The 24,902-nt window shown below is 47.3% G+C and overlaps 1 protein-coding gene across 1 annotated transcript in view; it reads right to left on the bottom strand.

Moving 5' to 3' along the window:
* TGM1 (transglutaminase 1) overlaps positions 1-22,838 on the bottom strand; it is a 28,729-nt gene extending 5,891 nt beyond the window's left edge. The window contains exons 1-8 of the mRNA XM_051796314.1: positions 22,598-22,838; positions 18,683-18,862; positions 14,923-15,192; positions 11,578-11,696; positions 8,655-8,762; positions 4,014-4,188; positions 1,724-1,862; positions 636-739 (exon numbers count right to left, since the gene is read on the bottom strand). Coding sequence (XP_051652274.1) covers positions 636-739; positions 1,724-1,862; positions 4,014-4,188; positions 8,655-8,762; positions 11,578-11,696; positions 14,923-15,192; positions 18,683-18,862; positions 22,598-22,838 — 1,336 coding nt within the window. The remainder of the gene's footprint in view (positions 1-635; positions 740-1,723; positions 1,863-4,013; positions 4,189-8,654; positions 8,763-11,577; positions 11,697-14,922; positions 15,193-18,682; positions 18,863-22,597) is intronic.
* Between the last annotated feature and the right edge of the window lie 2,064 nt (positions 22,839-24,902).

Raw genomic sequence — 24,902 nt, 5'->3', positions numbered from 1 at the left:
GACCAGTATGGACCAGTATGGACCAGTATGGGCCAGTATACACCAGTCTAAACCAGTCTAAACCAGTATAGACCAGTATAAACCAGTATGGACCAGTATGGACCAGTTGGGACCAGTATAAACCAGTATGGACCAGTATGGACCAGTATAAACCAGTATGGACCAGTATGGACCAGTATAAACCAATACGGACTACTATGGACCAGTATAAACCACTCTACACCAGTATAAACCAGTATAGACCAGTATAAACCAGTAGACACTAGTATGGACCAGTATAAACCAGTATAGACCAGTATAAACCAGTATGGACCAGTACGGACCAGTAAGGACCAGTATGAGGCCATCACTGCCCACTGGTTGCTCCCCATAGCCTCCTCCCAGTATAAACCAGTATAAACCAGTATGGACCAGTCTAAACCAGTCTAAACCAGTCTAAACCAGTACAAACCAGTATGGGGCCACCACACCCCCGTGGAGGCTCCCCCCAGTACAAACCAGTATAAACCCGCCCTAAAACCCCCTAAACCGGTCAGAACCAGCCCGTCCCAGCATAAACCAGTCTAAACCAGCATAAACCAGTCCAAACCAGCCTAAACCAGTCAAAACCAGTCTAAACCAGTATAAACCAGTACCGCTGCTGGTCTCCTGGGGGGTGGCGTCCACCACCTGCCACCCGTCGTAGCCGTCGGGCAGGTCCGGCCGCTTCATCCAGCAGTCGTTCCACACGTGGAAGTTCCTGCGGGAAACCAGTACAGACCAGTATAAACCAGTATAAACCAGTATAAACCAGTATAAACCAGTAGCAAGAAAAGGATGGGTTCCTTCTCTGTTCTGGAGCCTCCCAGTCCCTCCCAGTCCCTCCCAGTCCCAATTTATCCCCCTCTGCCCCCTCCCAGTCCCAAACCAGTATAAACCAGTATAAACCAGTATAAACCAGTATAAACCAGTAGCAAGAAAAGGATGAGTTCCTCCCCCACTCTGGAGCCTCCCAGTCCCTCCCAGTCCTTCCCAATAACTCCCAGTCCCGATTTATCCCCCTCTGCCCCCTCCCAGTCCCAAACCAGTATAAACCAGTATAAACCAGTATAAACCAGGAGCAAGAAAAGGATGGGTTCCTCCCCCACTCTGGAGCCTCCCAGTCCCTCCCAGTCCCTCCCAGTGCCTCCCAGTCCCTCCCAGTAACTCCCAGTCCCGATTTGTCCCTCCCCGCCCCCTCCCAGTCCCAAACCAGTATAAACCAGTATAAACCAGTAGCAAGAAAAGAATGGGTTCCTCCTCCACTCTGGAGCCTCCCAGTCCCTCCCAGTAACTCCCAGTCCCAATTTATCCCCCTCTGTCCCCTCCCAGTCCCAAACCAGTACAAACCAGTATAAACCAGTAGCAAGAAAAGGATGGGTTCCTTCTCTGTTCTGGAGCCTCCCAGTCCCTCCCAGTCCCTCCCAGTCCCTCCCAGTGCCTCCCAGTCCCTCCCAGTGCCTCCCAGTCCCGATTTATCCCTCCCCACCCCCTCCCAGTCCCAAACCAGTATAAACCAGTATAAACCAGTAGCAAGAAAAGCATGGGTTCCTTCTCTGTTCTGGAGCCTCCCAGTCCCTCCCAGTCCCTCCCAGTCCCTCCCAGTCCCTCCCAGCCCCCATTCCCCCCCTCCCCGCCCCCTCCCAGCCCCAAACCAGTCCAAACCAGTCCAAACCAGTATAAACCAGTATAAACCAGTGCGCACCAGACGGAGTCGGTGTTGAGGCGCTCCAGGGGCTTCATGTTCTCGTCGAAGTAGATGTCGGTGGTGAGGGACACGTCGGTGTCGTGGGCGGAGTTGTAGTTGGTCACCGTGCGGGTGGGGAGGCCCAGGCAGCGCAGCACTGACCAGTACGGACCAGTATGGACCAGTAAGGACCAGTACGGACCAGTACGGACCAGTATAAACCAGTATAAACCAGTAAGGACCAGTAAGGACCAGTATAAACCAGTACGGACCAGTATAGACCAGTACGGACCAGTATGGACCAGTAAGGACCAGTATAAACCAGTACGGACCAGTATAAACCAGTACGGACCAGTACGGACCAGTATAAACCAGTACGGACCAGTATAAACCAGTACGGACCAGTACGGACCAGTATAAACCAGTACGGACCAGTATAAACCAGTAAGGACCAGTATAAACCAGTACGGACCAGTACGGACCAGTATAAACCAGTACGGACCAGTATAAACCAGTACGGACCAGTATAGACCAGTACGGACCAGTATGGACCAGTAAGGACCAGTATAAACCAGTACGGACCAGTATAAACCAGTATAAACCAGTATAGAGCAGTATAAACCAGTACGGACCAGTATAAACCAGTAAGGACCAGTATAAACCAGTAAGGACCAGTACGGACCAGAATAAACCAGTACAGAGCAGTATGGACTGGTATGGACCAGTATGGACCAGTATAAACCAGTATAAACCAGTATAGAGCAGTATGGACCGGTATGGACCAGTAAGGACCAGTACGGACCAGTATAAACCAGTACAGAGCAGTATGGACTGGTATGGACCAGTAAGGACTGGTATGGACCAGTAAGGACCAGTAAGGACCAGTATAGACCAGTATAGAGCAGTACAGACCAGTAAGGACCAGTATAAACCAGTAAGGACCAGTACAGACAAGTATAAACCAGTACGGACCAGTATAGACCAGTACGGACCAGTATGGACCAGTAAGGACCAGTATAAACCAGTACGGACCAGTATAAACCAGTACGGACCAGTACGGACCAGTATAAACCAGTACGGACCAGTATAAACCAGTAAGGACCAGTATAAACCAGTAAGGACCAGTACGGACCAGTATAAATCAGTATAAACCAGTAAGGACCAGTACGGACCAGTATAAACCAGTATAGAGCAGTAGGGACCGGTATGGACCAGTAAGGACCAGTACGGACCAGTATAAACCAGTAAGGACCAGTACAGACCAGTATAAACCAGTAAGGACCAGTACGGACCAGTATAAACCAGTACAGAGCAGTATGGACCGGTATGGACCAGTAAGGACCAGTATGGACCAGTATAAACCAGTAGGGACTGGTATGGGCCAGTAGAGGGTTGCCCCAGACCTCTCCCAGTTCAGCCCAGTCCCTGCCTAAGGCCCCACCAGTATAGACCAGTATAGACCAGTATAGACCAGTATGAACCAGACCCCAAACCAGTAACTCCCAGTAACCCCCAGTGACCACAGTGACCCCTCCCAGTCCCTCCCAGTAACTCCCAGTAACTCCCAGTAACTCCCAGTGATCCCCAGACTCCAACCCAGTCCCTCCCAGTATAAACCAGTGACCCCCAAATCCCCTCCCAGTCCCTCCCAGTCCCTCCCAGTAACCCCAGTGACCCCTCCCAGTCCCTCCCAGTAACTCCCAGTGATCCCCAGGCCCAAAACCAGTAACTCCCAGTAATTCCCAGTAACCCCAGTGACCCCTCCAAGTCCCTCCCAGTAACTCCCAGTAACTCCCAGTCCCCTCCCAGTATAAATCAGTGACCCTCAAATCCCCTCCCAGTCCCTCCCAGTCCCTCCCAATCCCCTCCCAGTCCCTCCCAGTCCCTCCCAGTCCCCTCCCAGTCCCTCCCAATCCCCTCCCACTCTCCCCCAATCCCCTCCCAATCCCCTCCCAGTCCCTCCCAGTCCCTCCCAGTCCCCTCCCAGTATAACCCAGTCCCCTCCCAATCCCCTCCCAATCCCCTCCCAGTCCCTCCCAGTCCCTCCCAGTCCCTCCCAGTCCCTCCCAGTGACCCCCAGACCCCAAACCAGTCCCTCCCAGTCCCTCCCAGTATAAACCAGTATAACCCAGTCCATACCCGTGGTCATGACCCCGCCAAGCCCCAGCACTGGCCGTATCTGACGGGGGCCCCGGAGTGACCCCAACCCAGTCCCTCCCAGTACAAACCAGTCCAAACCACTCCAAACCACTCCAACCCAGTCCAAACCAGTATAACCCAGTATAACCCAGTATAAACCAGTACAGACCCGTGGTCATGACCCCGGCGAAGACCCAGCACTGGCCGTATCTGACGGGGGCCCCGGAGGCGCGGAAGCCCCTCAGGATCTCCACGGAGCCGGCCCAGGCCGAGGGGTTGGTGCCCTGGGAATAATCCCCCGTCCAGTTCCCCACCAGCACCCCGTTGTCGTCCAGGGAGTTCACCTGGGGGGGGGGGGGAAAAACTGGGAATGAGGGGCTGGAAAACCGGGAATGATCCCAAAAAAATCCACCCCGAACATCCCCAAAATCCCCCCAAAAATCCCGCAAAAATTCCTCAAAAATCCACAGCAAAAATCCTAAAAATCCCACAAAAATTCCTCAAAAATCCACATCAAAAATTCCCCCAAAATCCCCCAAATCCACCCAAAAATTCCCCCAAAATCCATCAAAAAATCCCCCAAAATTCCCCCCAAATCCCCCCAAAAATCCTCACCCAAAATCCCTCAAAATCTCCCCCAAAATCCCCCGAAATCCACACCAAAAATTCTTCAAAATCCACCAAAAATCCACACCAAAAATTCCCCCAAATCCACCCAAAAATTTCACCAAATCCTCCCAAAAATCCCTCAAAAATATCCCCAAAAATCCTCCAAAATTCCCCCAAAATCCCCCAAAAATCCACACCAAAAATTCCCCCAAATCCGCCCATAAATTCCCCCCAAATCCCCCCAAAAATCCCTCAAAAATACCCCCAAAATCCTCCAAAATTCCCCCCAAATCCCCCAAAAATCCACACCAAAAATTCCCCCAAATCCACCCAAAAATCCCCACAAAATCCCCCAAAAATCCACACCAAAAATTCCCCCAAATTCCCCAAAAATCCCCCGAAATCGTCCCAAAAATCCACCCCAAAATCCCCCAAATTCCCCTTGGGAATAATCCCCCGTCCAGTTCCCCACCAGCACCCCGTTGTCGTCCAGGGAGTTCACCTGGGAAAGTGGGAATGAGCCCCAAAATCCACCCCAAGCATTCCCAAAATTCCCCCAAAAATCCCCCAAAAATCCCCCAAAAATTCCTCAAAAATCCACCCAAAATTCCCCCAAAAATCCCACAAAAATCCCTCAAAAATTCCCCAAATATCCCACAAAAATCCCCTAAAAATCCACCCAAAATCCATCCAAAAATACCCCAAAATACCCCAAAAATTCCCCCAAAAATCCCCAAAAAATCCCCCAAAAATCCACACCAAAAATTCCCCAAAAATCCCCCCAAAAATCCCTCAAAAATGCCTCCAAAATCCCCCCAAAAATCCTTCAAAAATCCCCCCAAGCCCAAAAAAATCCACACCAAAATCCATCCAAAAATCTCCCCAAAATTCCACCAAAATTCCACAAAAATCCACCCCAAAAATTCCCAAAATTCCCTCAAAAATCCCTCAAAAATTCCTCAAAAATCCACCCCAAAAATTCCCCCAAATTCCCTCAAAAATCCCGCAAAAATATCTCAAAAATTCCTCAAAAATCCACCCAAAAATCCCGCAAAAATTCCTCAACAATCCACCCCAAACATTCCCCAAATTCCCCCAAAAATCCTGCAAAAATCCCTCAAAAATCCACCGCAAAAATCCTCAAAATTCCCCTCAAAAATCCTTCAAAAATCCCCCCAAAAATCCTTCAAATCTCCCCCAAAATTCCCTTCAAATTCCCTCCTGATCCCAAAAAAATCCACCCCCAAATCCACCAAAAATTCCCCCAAAATCCCTAAAAAATCCACCCCAAAAATTCCCAAAAATCCACCCAAAAATTCCGCCAAAATTCCCCAAAAAATCCACCAAAAATCCCCCAAATCCCCCCAAAATCCCACAAAATTCCTCAAAATCCCCCAAAAATCCACCCCAAAAATTCTCCCCAAATCTCCCAAAAATCCCCCTCCAAAAATCCCTCAAATCTCCCTAAAAATTCTCCCCAAATTCCCTCCCAATCCCCCCAAAAATCCACCCCAGAATCCCCCCACACTCCATCCAAAAATCCCCCAAAACTCCACCAAAATCCAGCAAAAATCCACCAAAAATCCCTCCAAATCCCCCCAAAAATCCCTCAAATCTTCCCCCAAATTCCCACCCAAATTCTCCCCCAATTCCTGTGAATCCCAAAAAATCCACCCCAAATTCCCCCCAAAATCCCTCAAAAATTACCCAAAAATTCCTCCAAAATCCCCCCCAAATTTTCTCCAAATCCCCCAAAATTCCCTAAAAAATCCCCCAAATTCTCCCCAAATCCCTCCAAAACACCCCCAAATCCCCCCAAAATCCCCCAAAATCTTCCCCAAATCTCCCCAAAATCACTCAAAAATCCCCCCAATCCCAAAAAATCCACCCCAAAACCTCCCAAATTCCCTCCAGTTCCCCCCCAAAGCCCCCCAAAAATCCCCCAATCCCCCCAAAATCTTCCCCAAATCTCCCCAAAACCCCCCCCAAAAATCCCTCAAATCCCTCCCCAAACTCCCCCAAAATCCCCCAATTCTCCCCAAAAATCCCCCAAATCCCCCAAAATCCCCCCAAAAATCCCTCAAAAATCCTCAAATCCCCCCGAATTCTCCCTAAAAATCCCCCAAAACCCCCCAAATCCCAAAAAATCCACCCTAAAACCTCCCAAATTCTCCCAAATTCCCCCCACAACTCCCCAAAAGTCCTCCAAAATCCCCCAAATCTCCCCAAAATCCCCCCAAAAATCCCCCAAAAATCCCCCAAATCCCCCCAAAATCCCCCCAAAAATCCCCCCAAAATGCCCCAAAAATTCCCCAGTTCTCCCCAAAATCCCCCCAAAAATCCCCCCAAAATGCCCCAAAAATTCCCCAGTTCTCCCCAAAATCCCCCCAAATCCCCCAAAACCCCCCAAATCTCCCCAAAAATCCCTCAAATCCCCCAAAATCCCCCAAAATTCCCCCAAATCCCTCCAAATTTTCCCCCAATCCCCAAAAATTCCCTAAAAAATCCCCCAAATCTCCCCAAAATCCCCCCAAAATCCCCCCAAATCCCCCCCAAATCCCCCAAATCCCCCAAATCTCCCCCAAAATCCCCCAAAATCCCTCAAATCCCCTCAAAAATCCCCCCAAAATCCCCCAAAAAATCCCCCCAAATCCCCCCCAAAAACCCCCAAATCCCAAAAAATCCACCCCAAAACCTCCCAAATTCTCCCAAATTCCCCCCACAAGTCCCCAAAAATTCTCCAAAGTCCCCCAAATCTCCCCAAAAATTCTCCCAAATCCCCCCAAAATTCCCCAAAATCCCCCAAAAATCCCCCAAATCCCCCCAAATTTCCCCCCAAAAATCCCCCAAATCCCCCAAAATCCCCCCAAATCCCTCCAAATTTTCCCCCAATCCCCAAAAATTCCCTAAAAAATCCCCTAAAAAATCCCCAAAAAAATCCCTCAAAAATCCTCAAATCTCCCCCAAATTTCCCCCAAAAATCCTTCAAATCCCCCAAAATCCCTCAAAATCCCTCCAAATTTTCCCCGTATCCCCAAAAATTCCCTAAAAAATCCCCCAAATCCCCCCAAACTCCCCCAAATCTCCCCGCAAATCCCCCAAAAATCCCCCAAATCTCCCCCAAATCCCCCAAATCCCCCAAATCTCCCCCAAAATCCCCCAAAATCCCTCAAATCCCCTCAAAAATCCCCCCAAAATCCCCCAAAAAATCCCCCCAAATCCCCCCCAAAAACCCCCAAATCCCAAAAAATCCACCCCAAAACCTCCCAAATTCTCCCAAATTCCCCCCACAAGTCCCCAAAAATTCTCCAAAATCCCCCAAATTCTCCCCCCAAAATCCTCCAAAAATCCCCCAAATCCCCCAAAATCCCCCCAAAATCCCCCAAATCCCCCAAAATCCCTCCAAAAAATTCCTCAAATCCCCCAAATCTCCCCAAAATCCCCCCAAAAATCCCCCAAATCTCCCCCCAAAATCCCTCCAAAATATTCCTCAAATCCCCCAAATCTCCCCAAAATCCCCCCAAAAATCCCCCCATAATCTCCCCAAAAATCCCCCGAAAACCCCCCAAATCCCCCCAAATGCCCCCAAAACCCCCCAAATCCCTCCCAAAATTCCCCCAAATCCCCCAAAATCCCCAAAATTCCCCCAAAATTCCCCAATTCTCCCCCAAAAATTCCCCAGTTCTCCCCAAAATCCCCCCAAATCTCCCCAAAATCCCTAAAAAATCCCCAAAAATCCCCCAAAATCCCCCCAAAAATCCCCCAAATCTCCCCCAAATCCCCCAAAATCCCCCCCAAAATCCCCCAAAATCTCCCCAAAAATCCGCCGAATTCCTCCCAAAATCCCCCCAAAATCCTCCCAAACTCCCCCAAATCTCTCCCCAAATCCCCCAAAAATCCCCCCAAAAATCCCCCCAAAATCACCCCAAAATCCCCCAAATCCCCCCAGAACCCCCAAAATCCCCCCAAATCCCTCCAAATTTTCCCCCAATCCCCAAAAATTCCCTAAAAAATCCCCTAAAAAATCCCCAAAAAATCCCTCAAAAATCCTCAAAATCCCCCCCAAAATCCCTCAATTCTCCCCAAAAATTCTCCCAAATCCCCCCAAAAATCCCCCAAATCCCCCCAAAAATCCCCCCAAACCCCCCCAACCCCCCCCGAACCCCCAAAATCCCCTTTTTTCCCCCCAAAAATCTCCCACCATGGCGGAGACGACTCTGGAGACCATGACGGGGTCCCCTCGGGCGCTGTGGGGCATCCCCCGCCGGTCCAGGATGTACAGGCAGGCCTCCAGCACCCCCGCCTCGAACTGGCAACACCCCAAAAAAATTTGGGATCGTCGGAATTCCCGAAATTCCCCAAAAACCCCCCAAAAAACCCCGCGAGAAACGGCCCAAAAACGGCCAAAATCCGACAAAAACGGCCCAAAAACGGCTCCTCTCGGCCACGTTTTGGGGAAATTTACCCTAAATTTGGGCTCCTGGAATTTTTTGGGGTCCAAAAAATTTTTTGGGATCGTCAGAATTCCCGAATTCCCAAAAAAATCCCAAAGAAAATCCGACAAAAAATTATGAAAATTCGACAAAAATCAAAAAGAACACCCCAAAAAAGTGGTTTTAAGGTCCCTTTTTTGGGGGATTTTACTCTAAATTTGGGGTCCCGAAATTTTTGGGAGACCTAAAAATTTTTTGGGATCGTCGGAATTCCCGAATTCCCAAAAAAATCCCAAAGAAAATCCGACAAAAAATGATGAAAATTTGAGTAAAATCCAAAAAAATGCCCCCAAAACGGCTCCTCTCGGCCCCGTTTTGGGGAAATTCACCCTAAATTTGGGGTCCTGGAATTTTTGGGAGACCTAAAAATTTTTTGGGAGTGTCGGAATTCCCGAATTCCCAAAAAAAACCCAAAGAAAATCCGACAAAAAATTATGAAAATTCGACAAAAATCAAAAAAAACACCCCAAAAAAGTGGTTTTAAGGTCCCTTTTTTGGGGGATTTTACTCTAAATTTGGGGTCCCGAAATTTTTGGGAGACCTAAAAATTTTTTGGGATCGTCGGAATTCCCGAATTCCCAAAAAAATCCCAAAGAAAATCCGACAAAAAATGATGAAAATTTGAGTAAAATCCAAAAAAATGCCCCCAAAACGGCTCCTCTCGGCCCCGTTTTGGGGAAATTTACTCTAAATTTGGGGTCCCGAAATTTTTGGGAGACCTAAAAATTTTTTGGGATCGTCAGAATTCCCGAATTCCCAAAAAAATCCCAAAGAAAATCCGACAAAAAATGGCAAAAATTTGACAAAAATCAAAAAAAAACCAAAAAAAGGTGGGTTTAAGGCCCCTTTTTTGGGGGATTTTACTCTAAATTTGGGGTCCCGAAATTTTTGGGAGACCTAAAAATTTTTTGGGATCGTCGAAATTCCCGAAATCCCAAAAAAATCCCAAAGAAAATCCGACAAAAAATGGTAAAAATTCGACAAAAATCACATAAAATGCCCCCAAAAAAGGTGGTTTTAAGGCCCCTTTTTTGAGGGTTTTACTCTAAATTTGGGCTCCTGAAAATTTTGGGAACCCTGAAAATTTTTTGGGATCGTTGAAATTCCCAAATTCCAAAAAAATCCCCCATTTTTAGGTTTTTTTGGGAGTTTTGGGGCAATTTTGTGTTACTTTGGGGGAATTTTTGGGGCGTTTTTCTGAATTTTGGGGTTTTTTCCCCTCGATTTTGGGCTCCCAAATTTTTTCCAGAGGTCCCAAAAACCCCCAAATTCCCCCCGAATTCCTTGATTTTTTAGGAGGTGGAATTTTGGGGGGGGGAATTTCCCAAAAACTGAAAAATTTGACTCCAAAATCGCAAAATTTTCCCCTCAAAACTCAAAATTTTCCCCCAAAAATCACAAATTTCACCCAAAACCGACAAATTTTACCCAAAATCACAAAATTTTGCAGAAAATCCCCAAAATTTTACCCCAAAGTGACAAATTTGCCCCCAAAATTGCAAATTTTTGCCCAAAACGGACAAATTTTGAGTCAAATTTGGGGCAATTTTTGAGCCCAATTTTGGGCAATTTCGGGTCAAATTTGGGGCAAAAATTGGGCAATTTTGAGTCAAATTTTGGGCCAATTTTCAGGAAAATTGGGGGCAAAATTGGGGCAAAAATGGGCGATTTTGAGTCAAATTTGGGGCGATTTTTGAGTCAAATTTGGGTGATTTTTGAGTCAAATTTGGGGCAAAATTGGGGTAAAAATGAGAGATTTTGAGTGAAATTTTGGCCCATTTTGAGCTGAATTTGGGTTGAAAGTGGGGCCAAAATTGGGCGATTTTAAGTCAAATTTTGGACCAATTTTGAGTCAAATTTTGGGGAAAATTGGGGTAAAAATGAGTAATTTTGAGTCAAATTTGGAGCTATTTTCGAGCCAAATTTGGGGCAAAAATGAGTGATTTTTGAGCCAAATTTGGGGCAATTTTGAGCTGAATTTGGGGCAAAATTGGGGCAAAAATGACAAATTTTGAGTCAAATTTGGGGCAATTTTTGAGTGAAATTTTGGCCCGTTTTGAGCTGAATTTGGGGCAAAAATGGGGCCAAAATTAAACAATTTTGAGTCAAGTTTTGGGTAATTTCAAGTCAAATTTGAGGCAAAATTGGGGCAAAAAATGGGCAATTTTGAGTCAAATTTGGGGTAAAATTGGGGCAAAAAATGGGCAATTTTGAGCCAAATTTTGGGCAATTTTGAGCTGAATTTGGGTTGAAATTGGGGCCAAAATTGGGTGATTTTGAGTCAAATTTGGGGTGATTTTGAGCCAAATTTTGGCCAATTTCGAGTGGAATTTGGGGCAAAATTGGGGTAAAAATTGGGCCATTTTTTGTCAAATTTTCAGTCCAATTTTAGGAACTTTTGAGCTGAATTTGGGGCGATTTTGACCCGAATTTGGGGCAAAATTGGGGCAAATTCGGGGCGAATTTTTGGGGCGTTCCCGCCCTTTGGCGCCCCCTGTTGGTCCAGCCCCGTTTTGGGGCCAAAAATCCCGTTTTAAGTCGTTTTTTCGCCGCGTTTTTTTTTCCAGAGGGGATTTTTTTTTTTCCCCAGGGGATTTTTTCCCGGAATTTGATTTTTTTTGGGGGCTGTACCTGCCCGTAGTTCCAGGAGCGCTCGGCGATCTGGTCCTCGGTGCCGTAGAAGATGCGCCCGGTCTCGTTGAGGACGTACTCGGCGAGGTCGCTCGTCTTCTCCATGTACACGGAGTCCTCTGGGAAAAGAGCCCGGGATTCCCCCCAAAATCACAACATTTTACCCCAAAAACTGCAAAATTTTACCCCCAAAATCGCAAAATTTTACCTACGAAAATTGTAAAATTTTACCCCCCAAATTGCAAGAATTTGCCCCCAAAATTGCAGAAATTTTAGCCCAAAAATCGCAAAATTTTACCCCCCAAATTGCAACATTTTCCCCCCAAAATTGCAAAAATTTTAGCCCAAAAATTGCAAAATTTTACCCCAAAATCGTAAAATTTTACCCCAAAAATCCCAAAATTTTACCCCAAAAGTCACAGAAATTTTACCTCAAAAATCACAGAAATTTTACCTCAGAAATTACGAAAAGTTTACCCCAAAATTCCCAAAATTTTACCCCAAAAACTGCAAAATTTTACCCCAAAAATTACAGAAATTTTACCCCAAAAATCCCAAAATTTTACCCCAAAAATCGCAAAATTTTACCCCCAAAATCATGAAATTTTACCCCAAAAAATCACAATGTTTTACCCCCCAAGTTGCAAAAATTTACCCCCAAAATTGCAAAAATTTTACTGCCAAAAATCACAGAAATTTTACCCCAAAAAATCGCAAAATTTTACCCCCAAAATTGGAAACATTTACCCCAAAAATCGCAAAATTTTACCTCCGAAAATTGCAAAAATTTTACCCACAAATTGCAAAAATTTGCCTGAAAACCTGAAAAATTTTACCCCAAAAATTGCAAAATTTTACCCCAAAATTGAAAAATTTTACCCCCAAAATCGCAAAATTTTACCTACAAAAATTTCAAAATTTTACCCCCCCAAATTGCAAGAATTTGCCCCAAAAATCGCAGAAATTTTACCACAAAAATCACAGAAATTTTACCCCCAAAAATTCAGAAATTTTACCCCAAAAATTACGAAAATTTTACCCCAAAAATCCCAAAAATTTACGCCAAAATCGCAAAATTTTACTGCAAAAAATTACAGAAATTTTACCCCCAAAATCACAGAAATTTTGCCCCCAAAATCACAGAAATTTTACCCCCAAAATCACAAAAATTTTACCCCAAAAATCACAGAAATTTTACCCCAAAAATCCCGAAATTTTACCCCAAAAATTACAGAAATTTTACCCCAAAAATCCCGAAATTTTACCCCAAAAATCGCAAAATTTTACCCCCCAAATTGCAACATTTTACCCCCAAAATCACAGAAATTATACCCCAAAAATTGCAAAATTTTACCACAAAAATCGCAAACATTTACCCCAAAAATTGCAAAATTTTACCCCAAAATTGCAAATATTTACCCTAAAATTGTAAAATTTTACTCACAAAAGTCGCAAAATTTTACCCCAAAACCTGCAAAATTTTAACCCCAAACTGACAAAATTCACCCCAAAATCCCAAAATTTTACCCCCAAAATCCCAAAATTTAACCCCTAAACTTGCAAAATTTTACCCCAAACATCGCAAAAAATTTTACCCCCAAACCTGCAAAATTTTACCCCCAAAATTGCAAAAATTTTGCCCCCAAAATTGCAAATATTCCCCCAAATTTCCCCCCAAAAACCCATTCTTCCCCCATTTTTCCCCCCAAATTTCCACAAAATTTCCCCCAAATTTCCCCATTCTCTCCCCAAATTTCTCCAATTTTTCCCCCACATTCCCCCCAAATTTCCCCAATTTTCCCCCAAATTTTCCCCAAAACTTCCCCCAAAACTTCCCCCAAAATTTCCCCCAAATTTCCCCATTTTCCCCCAAATTTCCTCAATTTTCCCCCCAAATTTCCCCAAAACTTCCCTCAAATTTCCCCCAAATTTCCCAAATTTCCCCCCCAAATTTCCCCAATTTCCCCCCCAAATTTCCCCAATTTTTCCCCAAATTTCCCCTTTTTTTGCCCCAAATTCCCCCAAATTTCCCCCAAATTTCCCCATTTTCCCCCCAAATTTCCCCCAAATTTTCCCCAAATTTCCCCATTTTTTTCCCCCAAAACACCCCCTTTTCTCCCCATTTTTTCCCCCAAATTCCCCAATTTCCCCCCAAATCTTCCCATTTCCCCCCCATTTTTCCCCAAAATTTCCCCTTTTTTCCCCAAAATTCCCCCAATTTTCCCCCCAAATTTCCCCAAAATGTCCCAAATTTTTCCCCCAAATTTCCCCTTTTTTCACCCAAAATTTCCCCATTTTTTCCCCCAAATTTCCCATTTTTCCCCCAAAATTTCCCCCAAATTTCCCCATTTTCCTCCCAAATTTCCCCATTTTTCCCCCAAATTTCCTCAATTTTTTCCCCAAATTTCCCCCAAATTTTCCCTTCCCCCCCCCATTTTCCCTCCCAAATTTCCCATTTTTTTCCCCAAAATTCCCTCCCAAATTTCCCATTTTTTCCCCCACATTCCCCCCAAATTTCCCCTTTTTTTCCCCATTTTCCCCCAAAATTTCCCCTTTTTTCCCCCCAAAATTTCCCCAATTTTTCCCCAAATTTCCCTTTTTTTTTGCCCAAAATTCCCCCAAATTTCCCCCAAATTTCCCCAAAATTGCCCCCAAATTTCCCCAATTTTTTCCCCAAATTTCCCCAATTTCCCAAAAAATTTCCCCCCAAATTTTCTCAAATTCCCCCCAAATTTCCCCTTTTTTCCCCCAAAATTTCCCCATTTTTTCCCCCAAATTTCCTATTTTTTCCCCCCATTTTTCCCCCCAAATTTCCCCTTTTTCCCCCAAAATTCCCCCCAAATTTCCCCTTTTTTCCCCCCAAATTTCCCCAAAATTTCCCATTTCCCCCCCTTTTTTTCCCAAAAATTTCCCCATTTTTTCCCCCCAAATTGCCTATTTTCCCCCCATTTTTCCCCCAAATTTCCCCATTTCTCCCCCATTTTTCCCCCCAAATTTACCCCCCAAATTTCCCCCATTTTTCCCCCCAAATTTCCCCTTTTTTCCCCCAAATTTCCCCAATTTTCCCCCAAATTTCCCCCAAATTTCCTTATTTTTTCCCCCAAATTTCCCCATTTTCCCCCCAAATTTCCCTTTTTTTCCCCCCAAATTTCCCCTTTTTTCCCCCAAATTTTCCCCCAAATTTCCCCCATTTTCCCCCAAAATTTCCCCAATTTCCCCCCCAAAATTTCCCCATTTTTCCCCCCAAATTTCCCTTTTTCCCCCCCCATTTTTCCCCCCAAATTTCCCCTTTTTCCCCTTCCCCCAAATTTCCCAAAATCCCCCTTTTTCCCCCCAAAACCCCACCGGGACACCAGGGATTAAAGAGCACCACGACGTCGTTGACGTCATCAAAGGGCGCCGCCCACTCGCCGTGGGCCGTCCTCGTCTTCACGCTCAGCCGGTACCGGCCAATGGGAGCGTCGGGCGGGGCCTTTAGCCCCACCCACAGGGCGTGGCCGCCCGCCGGCCCCGCCCCCGGCCCCTCCTCCTCCGCCTCCGCCGTCCAACCGGTGGGCGAGGCCTCGCCCAGGGGCACCAGGACGTGGGTGCCCTTGGCCACCTGGGGGGTGGGGCCTAAAAAACACCCAAATTTCACGGTTTTAGACCCAAAAACGAAAATTGGGAAAAAAAAGGAGAAAAAAATCAGAAAAAAAAGCGACTTTTTTTACCCCAAAATGGCCCTTTTTAGGCCCAAAATGGGGATTTTTAGACCCAAACCCACCATTTTTAACCTAAAATGGTGATTTTTAGCCCAATATGGTCATTTTTAACCTCAAATGGGGATTTTTAGCCCCAATATGGTCATTTTTAGGCCCAAAATGGTGATTACGAACCTTATATTTAGATTTTTCACCCCAAAATGGCCATTTTTGACCTAAAATGGGGATTTTTAGCCCCAAAATGGTCATTTTTAGGCCCAAAATGGGGATTTTTAGCCCCAAAATGGGGATTTTTAGCCACAAAATAGGGATTTTTAGGCCCAAAATGGGGATTTTTAGCCACAAAATGGCCATTTTGGACCTAAAGTGGGGATTTTTAGGTCCAAAATGGCCAGTTTTACACCCAAAATGGGGATTTTTAGCCCCAAAATGGGGATTTTTAGCCCAAAATGGGGATTTTTAGACCCAAAATGGCCATTTTTAGGCCCAAAATGGGGCTTTTTAGCCACAAAATGTGGATTTTTAGGCCCAAAATGGGGATTTTTAGCCCCAATATGGTCATTTTTAGGCCCAAAATGGTGATTACGAACCTTATATTTAGATTTTTCACCCCAAAATGGCCATGTTTGACTTAAAATGGGGATTTTTAGCCACAAAATGGGGATTTTTAGACCCAAAATGGGGATTTTTAGACCCAAAATGGTCATTTTTAGGCCCAAAATGGGGATTTTGAGCCCCAAAATGGGGATTTTTAGCCCCAAAACGGCCACTTTTAGCCCCAAAATGGGCATTTTTAGCCCCAAAACAGTCATTTTTAGACCCAAAACGGTCATTTTTAGGCCCAAAATGGGGATTTTTAGACCCCAAACCACCATTTTTAACCTCAAATGGGGATTTTTAGGCCCAAAACGGTCACTTTTAGCCCCAAAATGGCCATTTTTAGCCCCAAAATGGTCATTTTTAGGCCCAAAATGGGGATTTTTAGCCCCAAAATGGGGATTTTTAGACCCAAAATGGTCATTTTTAGGCCCAAAATGGGGCTTTTTAGCCCCAAAATGGGGATTTTTAGACCCAAAATGGGGATTTTTAGGCCCAAAATGGGGATTTTTAGCCCCAAAATGGGGATTTTTAGGCCCAAAATGGCCATTTTTGCGCCCAAAATAGGGATTTTTAGCCCCAATATGGTGATTTTTAGACCCAAAACCACCATTTTTAACCTCAAATGGTGATTTTTAGCCCCAATATGGTCATTTTTAGGCCCAAAATGGGGATTTTTAACCCTAAATTTCAATTTTTCACCCCAAAATGGCCATTTTTGACCTAAAATGGGGATTTTTAGCCCCAAAATGGCCGATTTTAGGCCCAAAATGGGGATTTTCAGCCACAAAATGGCCATTTTGGACCTAAAGTGGTGATTTTTAGGTCCAAAATGGCCAGTTTTACACCCAAAATGGGGATTTTTAGCCTCAAAATGGCCGATTTTAGGCCCAAAATGGGGATTTTTAGGCCCAAAATGGGGATTTTTAGCCCCAAAATGGGGATTTTTAGGCCCAAAATGGGGATTTTTAGGCCACAAAATGGGGATTTTTAGACCCAAAATGGGGATTTTTAGACCCAAAATGGGGATTTTTAGGCCCAAAATGGTAATTTTTAGGCCCAAAATGGGGATTTTTAATCCTAAATTTCAATTTTTCACCCCAAAATGGCCATTTTTGACCTAAAATGGGGATTTTTAGCTACAAAATGGGCATTTTTAACAACAAATTGGGGATTTTTAGCCCCAAAATGGGGATTTTTAGCCCCAAAATGAGGATTTTTAGGCCCAAAATGGCCATTTTTGCGCCCAAAATAGGGATTTTTAGCCCCAATATGGTCATTTTTAGGCCCAAAATGGTGATTTTTAACCCTAAATTTCAATTTTTCACCCCAAAATGGCCATTTTTGACCTAAAATGGGGATTTTTAGCCCCAAAATGGGGATTTTTAGGCCCAAAATGGGGATTTTTAGACCCAAAATGGTCATTTTTAGGCCCAAAATGGGGATTTTTCGCCCCAATAGGGCCATTTTTTATCTAAAATGGTGATTTTTAACCTTAAATTCCAATTTTCCCCCCCAAAATGGCCACTTTTGGCCCCAAAATGACCCTTTTTGACCTAAAATGCGGATTTTTTTAGCCCCAAAATGATCATTTTTGACCTAAAATGGGGATTTTTGACCTGAAAATAGAAGTTTTTAGCCCCAAAATGACGATTTTTGACCTAAAATACGGACTTTTGACCTTAAAGTAGTATTTTTTAACCCCAAAATGGTCGTTTTTAGGCCCAAAATGGCCATTTTTAGGCCCAAAATGGTGATTTTTTAGCTGTAAAATGACCATTTTTGACCGAAAATTGTGATTTTTTTTTCACCTCAAAATGAACATTTTTGACCCTAAAATGGTAATTTTTGACTTAAAATCGTGATCTTTTTTTTAGACCCAAAATGACCATTTTTGACCCAAAGTTGTGATTTTTTTTTCACCTCAAAATGACCTTTTTCGACCTAAAAGGGTGATTTTTTTTGCCTTAAAATAGTAATTTTTTGCCCCAAAATGACCATTTTGAGGTCCTAAAATGGGGATTTTTGGCCCCAAAACGGCCATTTGTGTCCTAAAATGGTGATTAATCCGTTAATTAATCAAATAAGTTATTAATTCATGAATTAAATAATTAAGTTATTAATCCATAAAGCAATTAAATCAATTATTAACCAATCAAGTTATTGACCTACAAATGAATCAATAATTAATTAATTAATTAAATTATTAAGCTATTAATCAACCAGTTAATTAAATAAGCTATTAACCCATTACTTAATAATTCATTAATTAGCTAAATAAATTATTAATCCATGAATTAACCCAACACATTATTAACCCATTAATTAGTTAAATAAGTTAATAACTTATCTATTAATAGTTTAGTTATTAATCCATGAATCAATTAAATAAGTCATTAATCCATTAACTAATTAAATAAGTTATTTATCCATTAATTAACTAAATAAGTTAATAACTCAATTACAAACTAAATAAGCTATTAATCATCGATTCATTAACTTATCAATGCATTGATTAAGAAATAAATTAATAATTCATTAATTAACTAAATAAGTTATTAACTCCTTAATTAATTAAATAAGCTATTAATCCATTAATTAAATAAAGAAATTATTAGCCCATTAATAAATAAGATACAAATAATGAATTAAATTGGACTGATTAATTAAATTAAACCCATTAAATCAAATTAATTATATTAAACGGACGAAATGAATTCATTTAATTAATTAAATTAACGCCAAGTCCCAATCAAAGCCCCAATGAAGCCCCTCCCCCCCCCGTTAATTAAGGCCCCGCTAATTACCGAGGGTGAGCTCGAGGCAGAGGGCGTCGCCGTCGGGGTCGAAGGGGCGGGGCAGGACCACGCCCACGTGGAAGAGCTGCCCCCGCCGCACCACCAGGGGGCGCTGCGCGAACTCCTGGGTGTGGTGAGCCACCCGATTGGCCGCCGTGCCCACCAATAGGGCCGCGGGAACCAGCAGGCCTGGGGGAGAGCAGAGGGGGCGGGGCTTGGGCGGCCATCTTGGGCGGCCATCTTGGGCGGCCATCTTGGGCGGCCATCTTGGGCGGCCATCTTGGGCAGCCATCTTGGGCGGCCATTTTGAGCGGCCATCTTGGGCAGCCATCTTAGAGAGCCAGTTTAGGCGGCCATTTTGAGCGGCCATCTTGGGTGGCCACCTTGAGCGGCCATCTTAGGTGGCCATCTTGGGCAGCCATCTTGGGCAGCCATTTTGAGCGGCCATTTTGAGCAGCCATCTTGGGTGGCCATCTTGGGTGGCCATCTTGGGCAGCCATTTTGAGTGGTCATTTTGAGCGGCCATCTTGGGCGGCCATCTTAGGTGGCCATCTTGGGTGGCCATCTTGGGCGGCCATCTTAGGCAGTCAGCTTAGGCGGCCATTTTGATCGGCCATTTTGAGCATCCATCTTGGGCAGCCATCTTAGGTGGTCATTTTGAGCGGCCATCTTGGGTGGCCATCTTGGGCCCGCAACCCCAAAATCCCGGCGTTTGGCCCCAAAATTCCGCTTTTGGACCCCCAAAATGCCACTTTTTGGACCCAAAATGCCACTTTTTGGACCCCAAAAATGCCCCTTTTTTTGGACCCCAAAATGCCACTTTTTGACCCCCCAAAAGTTCCGGGTTGGGACTCAAAAATGTCATTTTTTTTTACCCAAAATGCCACATTTTGGACCCCAAAAATGCCACTTTTTGGACCCAAAATGCCACTTTTTGGACCCAAAATGCCACTTTTTGACCCCCAAAATATCCAGGTTTTGACCCAAAATTGCCACTTCTTTTTGGCCCAAAAATGACACTTTTTGGACCCCAAAAATCTCACTTTTTTTGGTTCCAGAAAGGAAGTTTTTGAGCCCAAAATGCCACTTTTTGACCCCCCAAAAGTTCCGGGTTGGGACTGAAAAATGTCACTTTTTTTGGACCCCAAAATGCCACTTTTTGGACCCCCAAAATGCCACTTTTTGACCCCCAAAATATCCAGGTTTTGACCCAAAATTGCAACTTTTTTTTGGCCCAAAAATGACACTTTTTGGACCCCAAAAATCTCACTTTTTTTGGTCTCAGAAAGGAGGTTTTTGAGCCCAAAACCCACTTTTTTTGGACCCAAAATGCCACTTTTTGACCCCCAAAAAGTTCCAGGTCAGGACTGAAAAATGTCACTTTTTTTGGACCCCAAAATGCCACTTTTTGGACCCCAAAATGCCACTTTTTGACCCCCAAAATATCCAGGTTTTGACCCCAAATCCCCCCAAATTCCTCCCAAATCTCCCCAAATCCTCCCAAAAAATTCCCCAAAAATCCCCCCAAATTCCCGGCAAATCCTGCCCAAATCCCCCCCAAAATCCCCCCAAAATCCCAAAATCCTCCCAAAATCCGCCCCAAAACCGCCCAAACTCTTCCCAAATGCCCCCAAATCCCTCCCAGTCCCAAAAAATCCCCCCAAATCTTCCCCAAATCCCACCAAAATCCTCCCAAATCCCCCCAACCCCCCCAAATCCCACCAAAAATCCCCCCAATTCTCCCCCAAAAATCCCCCAGTTCTCCTCAAAATCCCCCCAAAACCCCCCAAAAATCCCCCAATTTCCCCCCAAAACCTCCCCAAAATCTGCCCAAATCCTCCCCAAAAATTCCCCCAAAATCCCCTCAAAATCCCCAAATTCTCCCCAAATCTCTCCAAACTCTTCCCAAATCCCCCTAAACCTCCCCAAGTTCCCCCCAAATCCCCCCCAAATCCCCAAAAATCCCCCCAAACCCCCCAAAATCTCTCCAAAGCCCCCCAAAAATCCCCCCAACCCCCCCAAATCCCTCCAAACTCTTCCCAAATCCCCCCCAAATTCCCCCCAAATCCCCAAAATCCCCCCAAACTCCCCCCAAACCCCCCCAAATCCCCCCAAATCCCCCCCAATCCCACCTGGCCGGGGGTCCTGGGGGGGTCTTCTGCCGGGGATCTCCCCGGGGGGCGGGTCCCAAATCCCCCCAAACCCCCCCAAATCCCCCCAAAATCCCCCCAAAATCCCCCCAATCCCCCCAACCCCCCCAAAATCCCCCCAAGTCCCCCCAAACCCCCCCAAATCTCCCCCAAACTCCCCCCAAAATCCCCCCTCAATCCCCCCAACTCCCCCCAAAGCCCCCCCAAACCCCCCCAAATCCTCCCCAAATCCCCCCAAATCCTCCCAAATTCCCCCCAGATCCCCCCAAATCCCCCCAAAATTCCCCCCAAATCCCCCCCAAATCCCCCCAAAACCTCCCAAATCCCCCAAACCTCCCAAAATCCCCCCAAAAATCCCCCCAAATCCCCCCAAATCCCCCCAAACCCCCCCAAACTCTTCCAAATCCCCCCAAAATCCCCCCAAACTTCCCCAAAATCCCCCTAAATCCCCCCAAATCCCCCCAAATTCTTCCCAAATCCCCCCAAAATCCCCCCAACCCCCCCAAAAATCCCCCCAAACCCCCCCAAACTCCCCCCCAACCCCCCCAAGTCCCCCCAAACCCCCCCAAAATCCCCCCAAATCCCCCCAATCCCCCCCAAAATCCCTCCCAAAATCCCCCAAAATCCCCCCAAATCCCCCAAATCCCCCCAAATCCCCCTCAAAATCCCCCCAAACCCCCCCAAACCCCCCAAAATCCCCCCAAATCCCCCCAAAATTCCCCCCAAATCCCCCCAAACCCCCCCAAATCCTCCCCAAATCCCCCCAAATCCTCCCAAAATCCCCCCAAATCGCCCCCAACCCCCCCAAACTCTTCCCAAATTCCCCCCAAATCCCCCCAAAATCCCCCCAAACTCCCCCCAAATCCCCCCAAATCCCCCCAAATCCCCCCAAACTCCCCCCAAATCCCTCCCAAAATCCCCCAAAATCCCCCCAAATCCTACCCCAAATCCCCCCAAATTCTTCCCAAATCCCCCCAAAATCCCACAAATCCCCCCCAAAAATCCCCCCAAATCCCCCCAAAATCCCCCCAAATCCCCCCAAAATCCCCCCAAAGTCCCCACCAAATCCCCCAAATCCCCCCAAAATCCCCCCAAATCCCCCCCCAAACTCCCCAATCCCCCCAAACCTTCCCCAAATCCCCCTCAAATCCCCCCCAAAAATTCCCCAAAAATCCCCCCAAACCCCCCAAACCCCCCCAAATCCCCCCAAAATCCCCCCCAAAATCCCCCCAACCCCCCCCCAAATCCCCCCCAAATCCCCCCAAAATCCCCCCAAACCCCCCCAATCCCCCCCAAATCCCCCCCAATCCCACCTGGCCGGGGGTCCTGGGGGGGTCTTCTGCCGGGGATCTCCCCGGGGGGCGGGTCCCAAATCCCCCCAAAATCTCCCCAAACCCCCCAACCCCCCCCAAAATCCCCCCAAATCCCCCCAAAATCCCCCCAAAATCCCCCCCAAAATCCCCAAATCCCCCCCAAACCTCCCCCAAATCCCCCCCAAACCCCCCCAAATCCCCCCAAAATTCCCCCCAAAATCCCCCCAAATCCCCCCAACCCCCCCCAAAATCCCACTCAAACCCCCCCAAAATCCCCCCAAACCCCCCAAAATCCCCCCAAACCCCCCAAAATCCCCCCAAATCCCCCCAAACCCCCCAAAATCCCCCCAAATCCCCCCAAATCCCCCTCAAATCTCCCCCAAACCCCCCAAACGCCCCCCAGACCCCCCCAACCCCCCCCAAATCCCCCCAAATCCCCCCCAAATCCCCCCCAGTCGCACCTGGCCGGGGGGCCTGGGGGGGTCTCCTGCCGGGGATCTCCCCGGGGGGCGGGTCCCAGCCGGGGCTCCGCCTCCTGCGGCAGCAGCAGCCGCACCCCCCGCCCACCAGGCGGCGCCAAAGCCCCGCCCCCCGCCGGGGGGCGTGGCCGGAAGCGGGGGGGGCGGCCCCGGAAGCGGAGCCGGGCGCCCCCTGCAGGCGGACGCTGGCGAAGCGCCCCGGGTCGGAGCGAGGGTCCGGCATCGCCCAGTAGGGACCAGTATGGACCAGTAGGGACCAGTATGGACCAGTATGGACCAGTATGGACCAGTATGAGGGCTGTGGGGAGAGAGGGGGTGTTAGACACCAATATGGACCAGTATGGACCAGTAGGGACCAGTAGGAACCAGTAGGGACCAGTATGGACCAGTATGGGGCCTGTGGGGAGGAAGAGAGCGTTAGGCACCAGTATGGACCAGTATGGACCAGTAGGGACCAGTAGGGACCAGTATGGGGGCTGTGGGGAAAGAGGGCGTGTTAGAGACCAGTATGGACCAGTATGGGGGCTGTGGGGAGAGAGGGGGTGTTAGAGACCAGTATGGACCAGTATGGACCAGTAGGGACCAGTAGGAACCAGTAGGGACCAGTAGGGACCAGTAGGGACCAGTAGGGACCAGTACGGGGGCTGTGGGGAGAGAGGGGGTGTTAGAGACCAGTATGGACCAGTATGGACCAGTATGGACCAGTATGGACCAGTATGGACAAGTAGGGACCAGTATGGGGCCTGTGGGGAGGAAGTGAGCATGTTAGACACCAGTATGGACCAGTATGGACCAGTAGGGACCAGTAGGGACCAGTAGGGAACAGTACAGACCAGTAGGGACCAGTAGGGACCAGTAGGGAACAATACGGACCAGTATGGACCAGTATGGGGGCTGTGGGGAGAGAGGGGGTGTAAGAGACCAGTATGGACCAGTAGGGACCAGTATGGACCTGTAGGGACCAGGAGGGACCAGTAGGGACTGGTAGGGACCAGTAGGGACCAGTATGAACCAGTAGGGACCAGTACGGACCAGTATGGACCAGTATGGACCAGTATGAACCAGTAGGGACCAGTATGGACCAGTATGGGGGCTGCGGAGAGAGAGGGGGTATTGGGGACCAGTATGGACCAGTAGGGACCAGTAGGGACCAGTATGGGGGCTGTGGGGAGGAAGAGAGCGTTAGGCACCAGTAGGGACCATAATGGACCAGTATGGACCAGTATGGACCAGTAGGGACCAGTAGGGACCAGCAGGGACCAGTAGGGACCAGTATGGACCAGTAGGGACCAGTATGGACCAGTACAGACCAGTATGGGGGCTGTGGAGAGAGAGGGGGTGTTAGAGACCAGTATGGACCAGTATGGACCAGTAGGGACCAGTAGGGACCAGTATAGACCAGTAGGGACCAGTAGGGACCAGTATGGACCAGTATGGACCAGTATGGACCAGTATGGGGTCTGCGGAGAGAGAGGGGGTGTTAGAGACCAGGATGGACCAGTATGGACCAGTATGGACCAGTACGGACCAGTATGGGGGCTGTGGGGAGAGAGGGGGTGTTAGACACCAATATGGACCAGTATGGACCAGTAGGGACCAGTATGGACCAGTATGGACCAGTATGGACCAGTATGGGGGCTGCGGGGAGAGAGGGGGTGTTAGGGACCAGTATGGACCAGTATGGACCAGTAGGGACCAGTAACCCCTCCCAGTATGGCCCAGTCCTTCCCAGTACAGCCCAGTAACCCCTCCCAGTGCTCCCAGTATGGACCAGTCCCCCCATTCATTCCCAGTTTGGACCAGTAGCCCCTCCCAGTGCTCCCAGTATGGCCCAGTCCCTCCCAGTACAGCCCAGTAACCCCTCCCAGGCTCCCAGTTTGAACCAGTAACCCCTCCCGGTGCTCCCAGTACAGCCCAGTCCTTCCCAGTACAGCCCAGTAACCCCTCCCAGTGCTCCCAGTATGGACCAGTACAGCCCAGTAACCCCTCCCAGTGCTCCCAGTTTGAACCAGTAACCCCCTCCCAGTGCTCCCAGTATGGCCCAGTCCTTCCCAGTACAGCCCAGTAACCCCTCCCAGGCTCCCAGTACAGCCCAGTAACCCCTCCCAATGCTCCCAGTACAGCCGAGTAACCCCTCCCAGTGCTCCCAGTACAGCCCAGTAACCCCTCCCAGTGCTCCCAGTTTGGCCCAGTAACCCCTCCCAGTGCTCCCAGTATGGACCAGTTGCCCCCCATTCATTCCCAGTACAGCCCAGTAACCCCTCCCAGTGCTCCCAGTATGGCCCAG

This window comes from Manacus candei, unplaced genomic scaffold (genome assembly GCF_025592945.1).
Source record: "Manacus candei isolate 608988 ecotype Guabito, Panama unplaced genomic scaffold, ASM2559294v1 h1tg000045l, whole genome shotgun sequence".
In the NCBI taxonomy this organism is placed as follows: domain Eukaryota; kingdom Metazoa; phylum Chordata; class Aves; order Passeriformes; family Pipridae; genus Manacus; species Manacus candei.
Note: the sequence above shows the minus strand (reverse complement) of the source record. Positions and strands in the feature narration are given on the sequence as shown.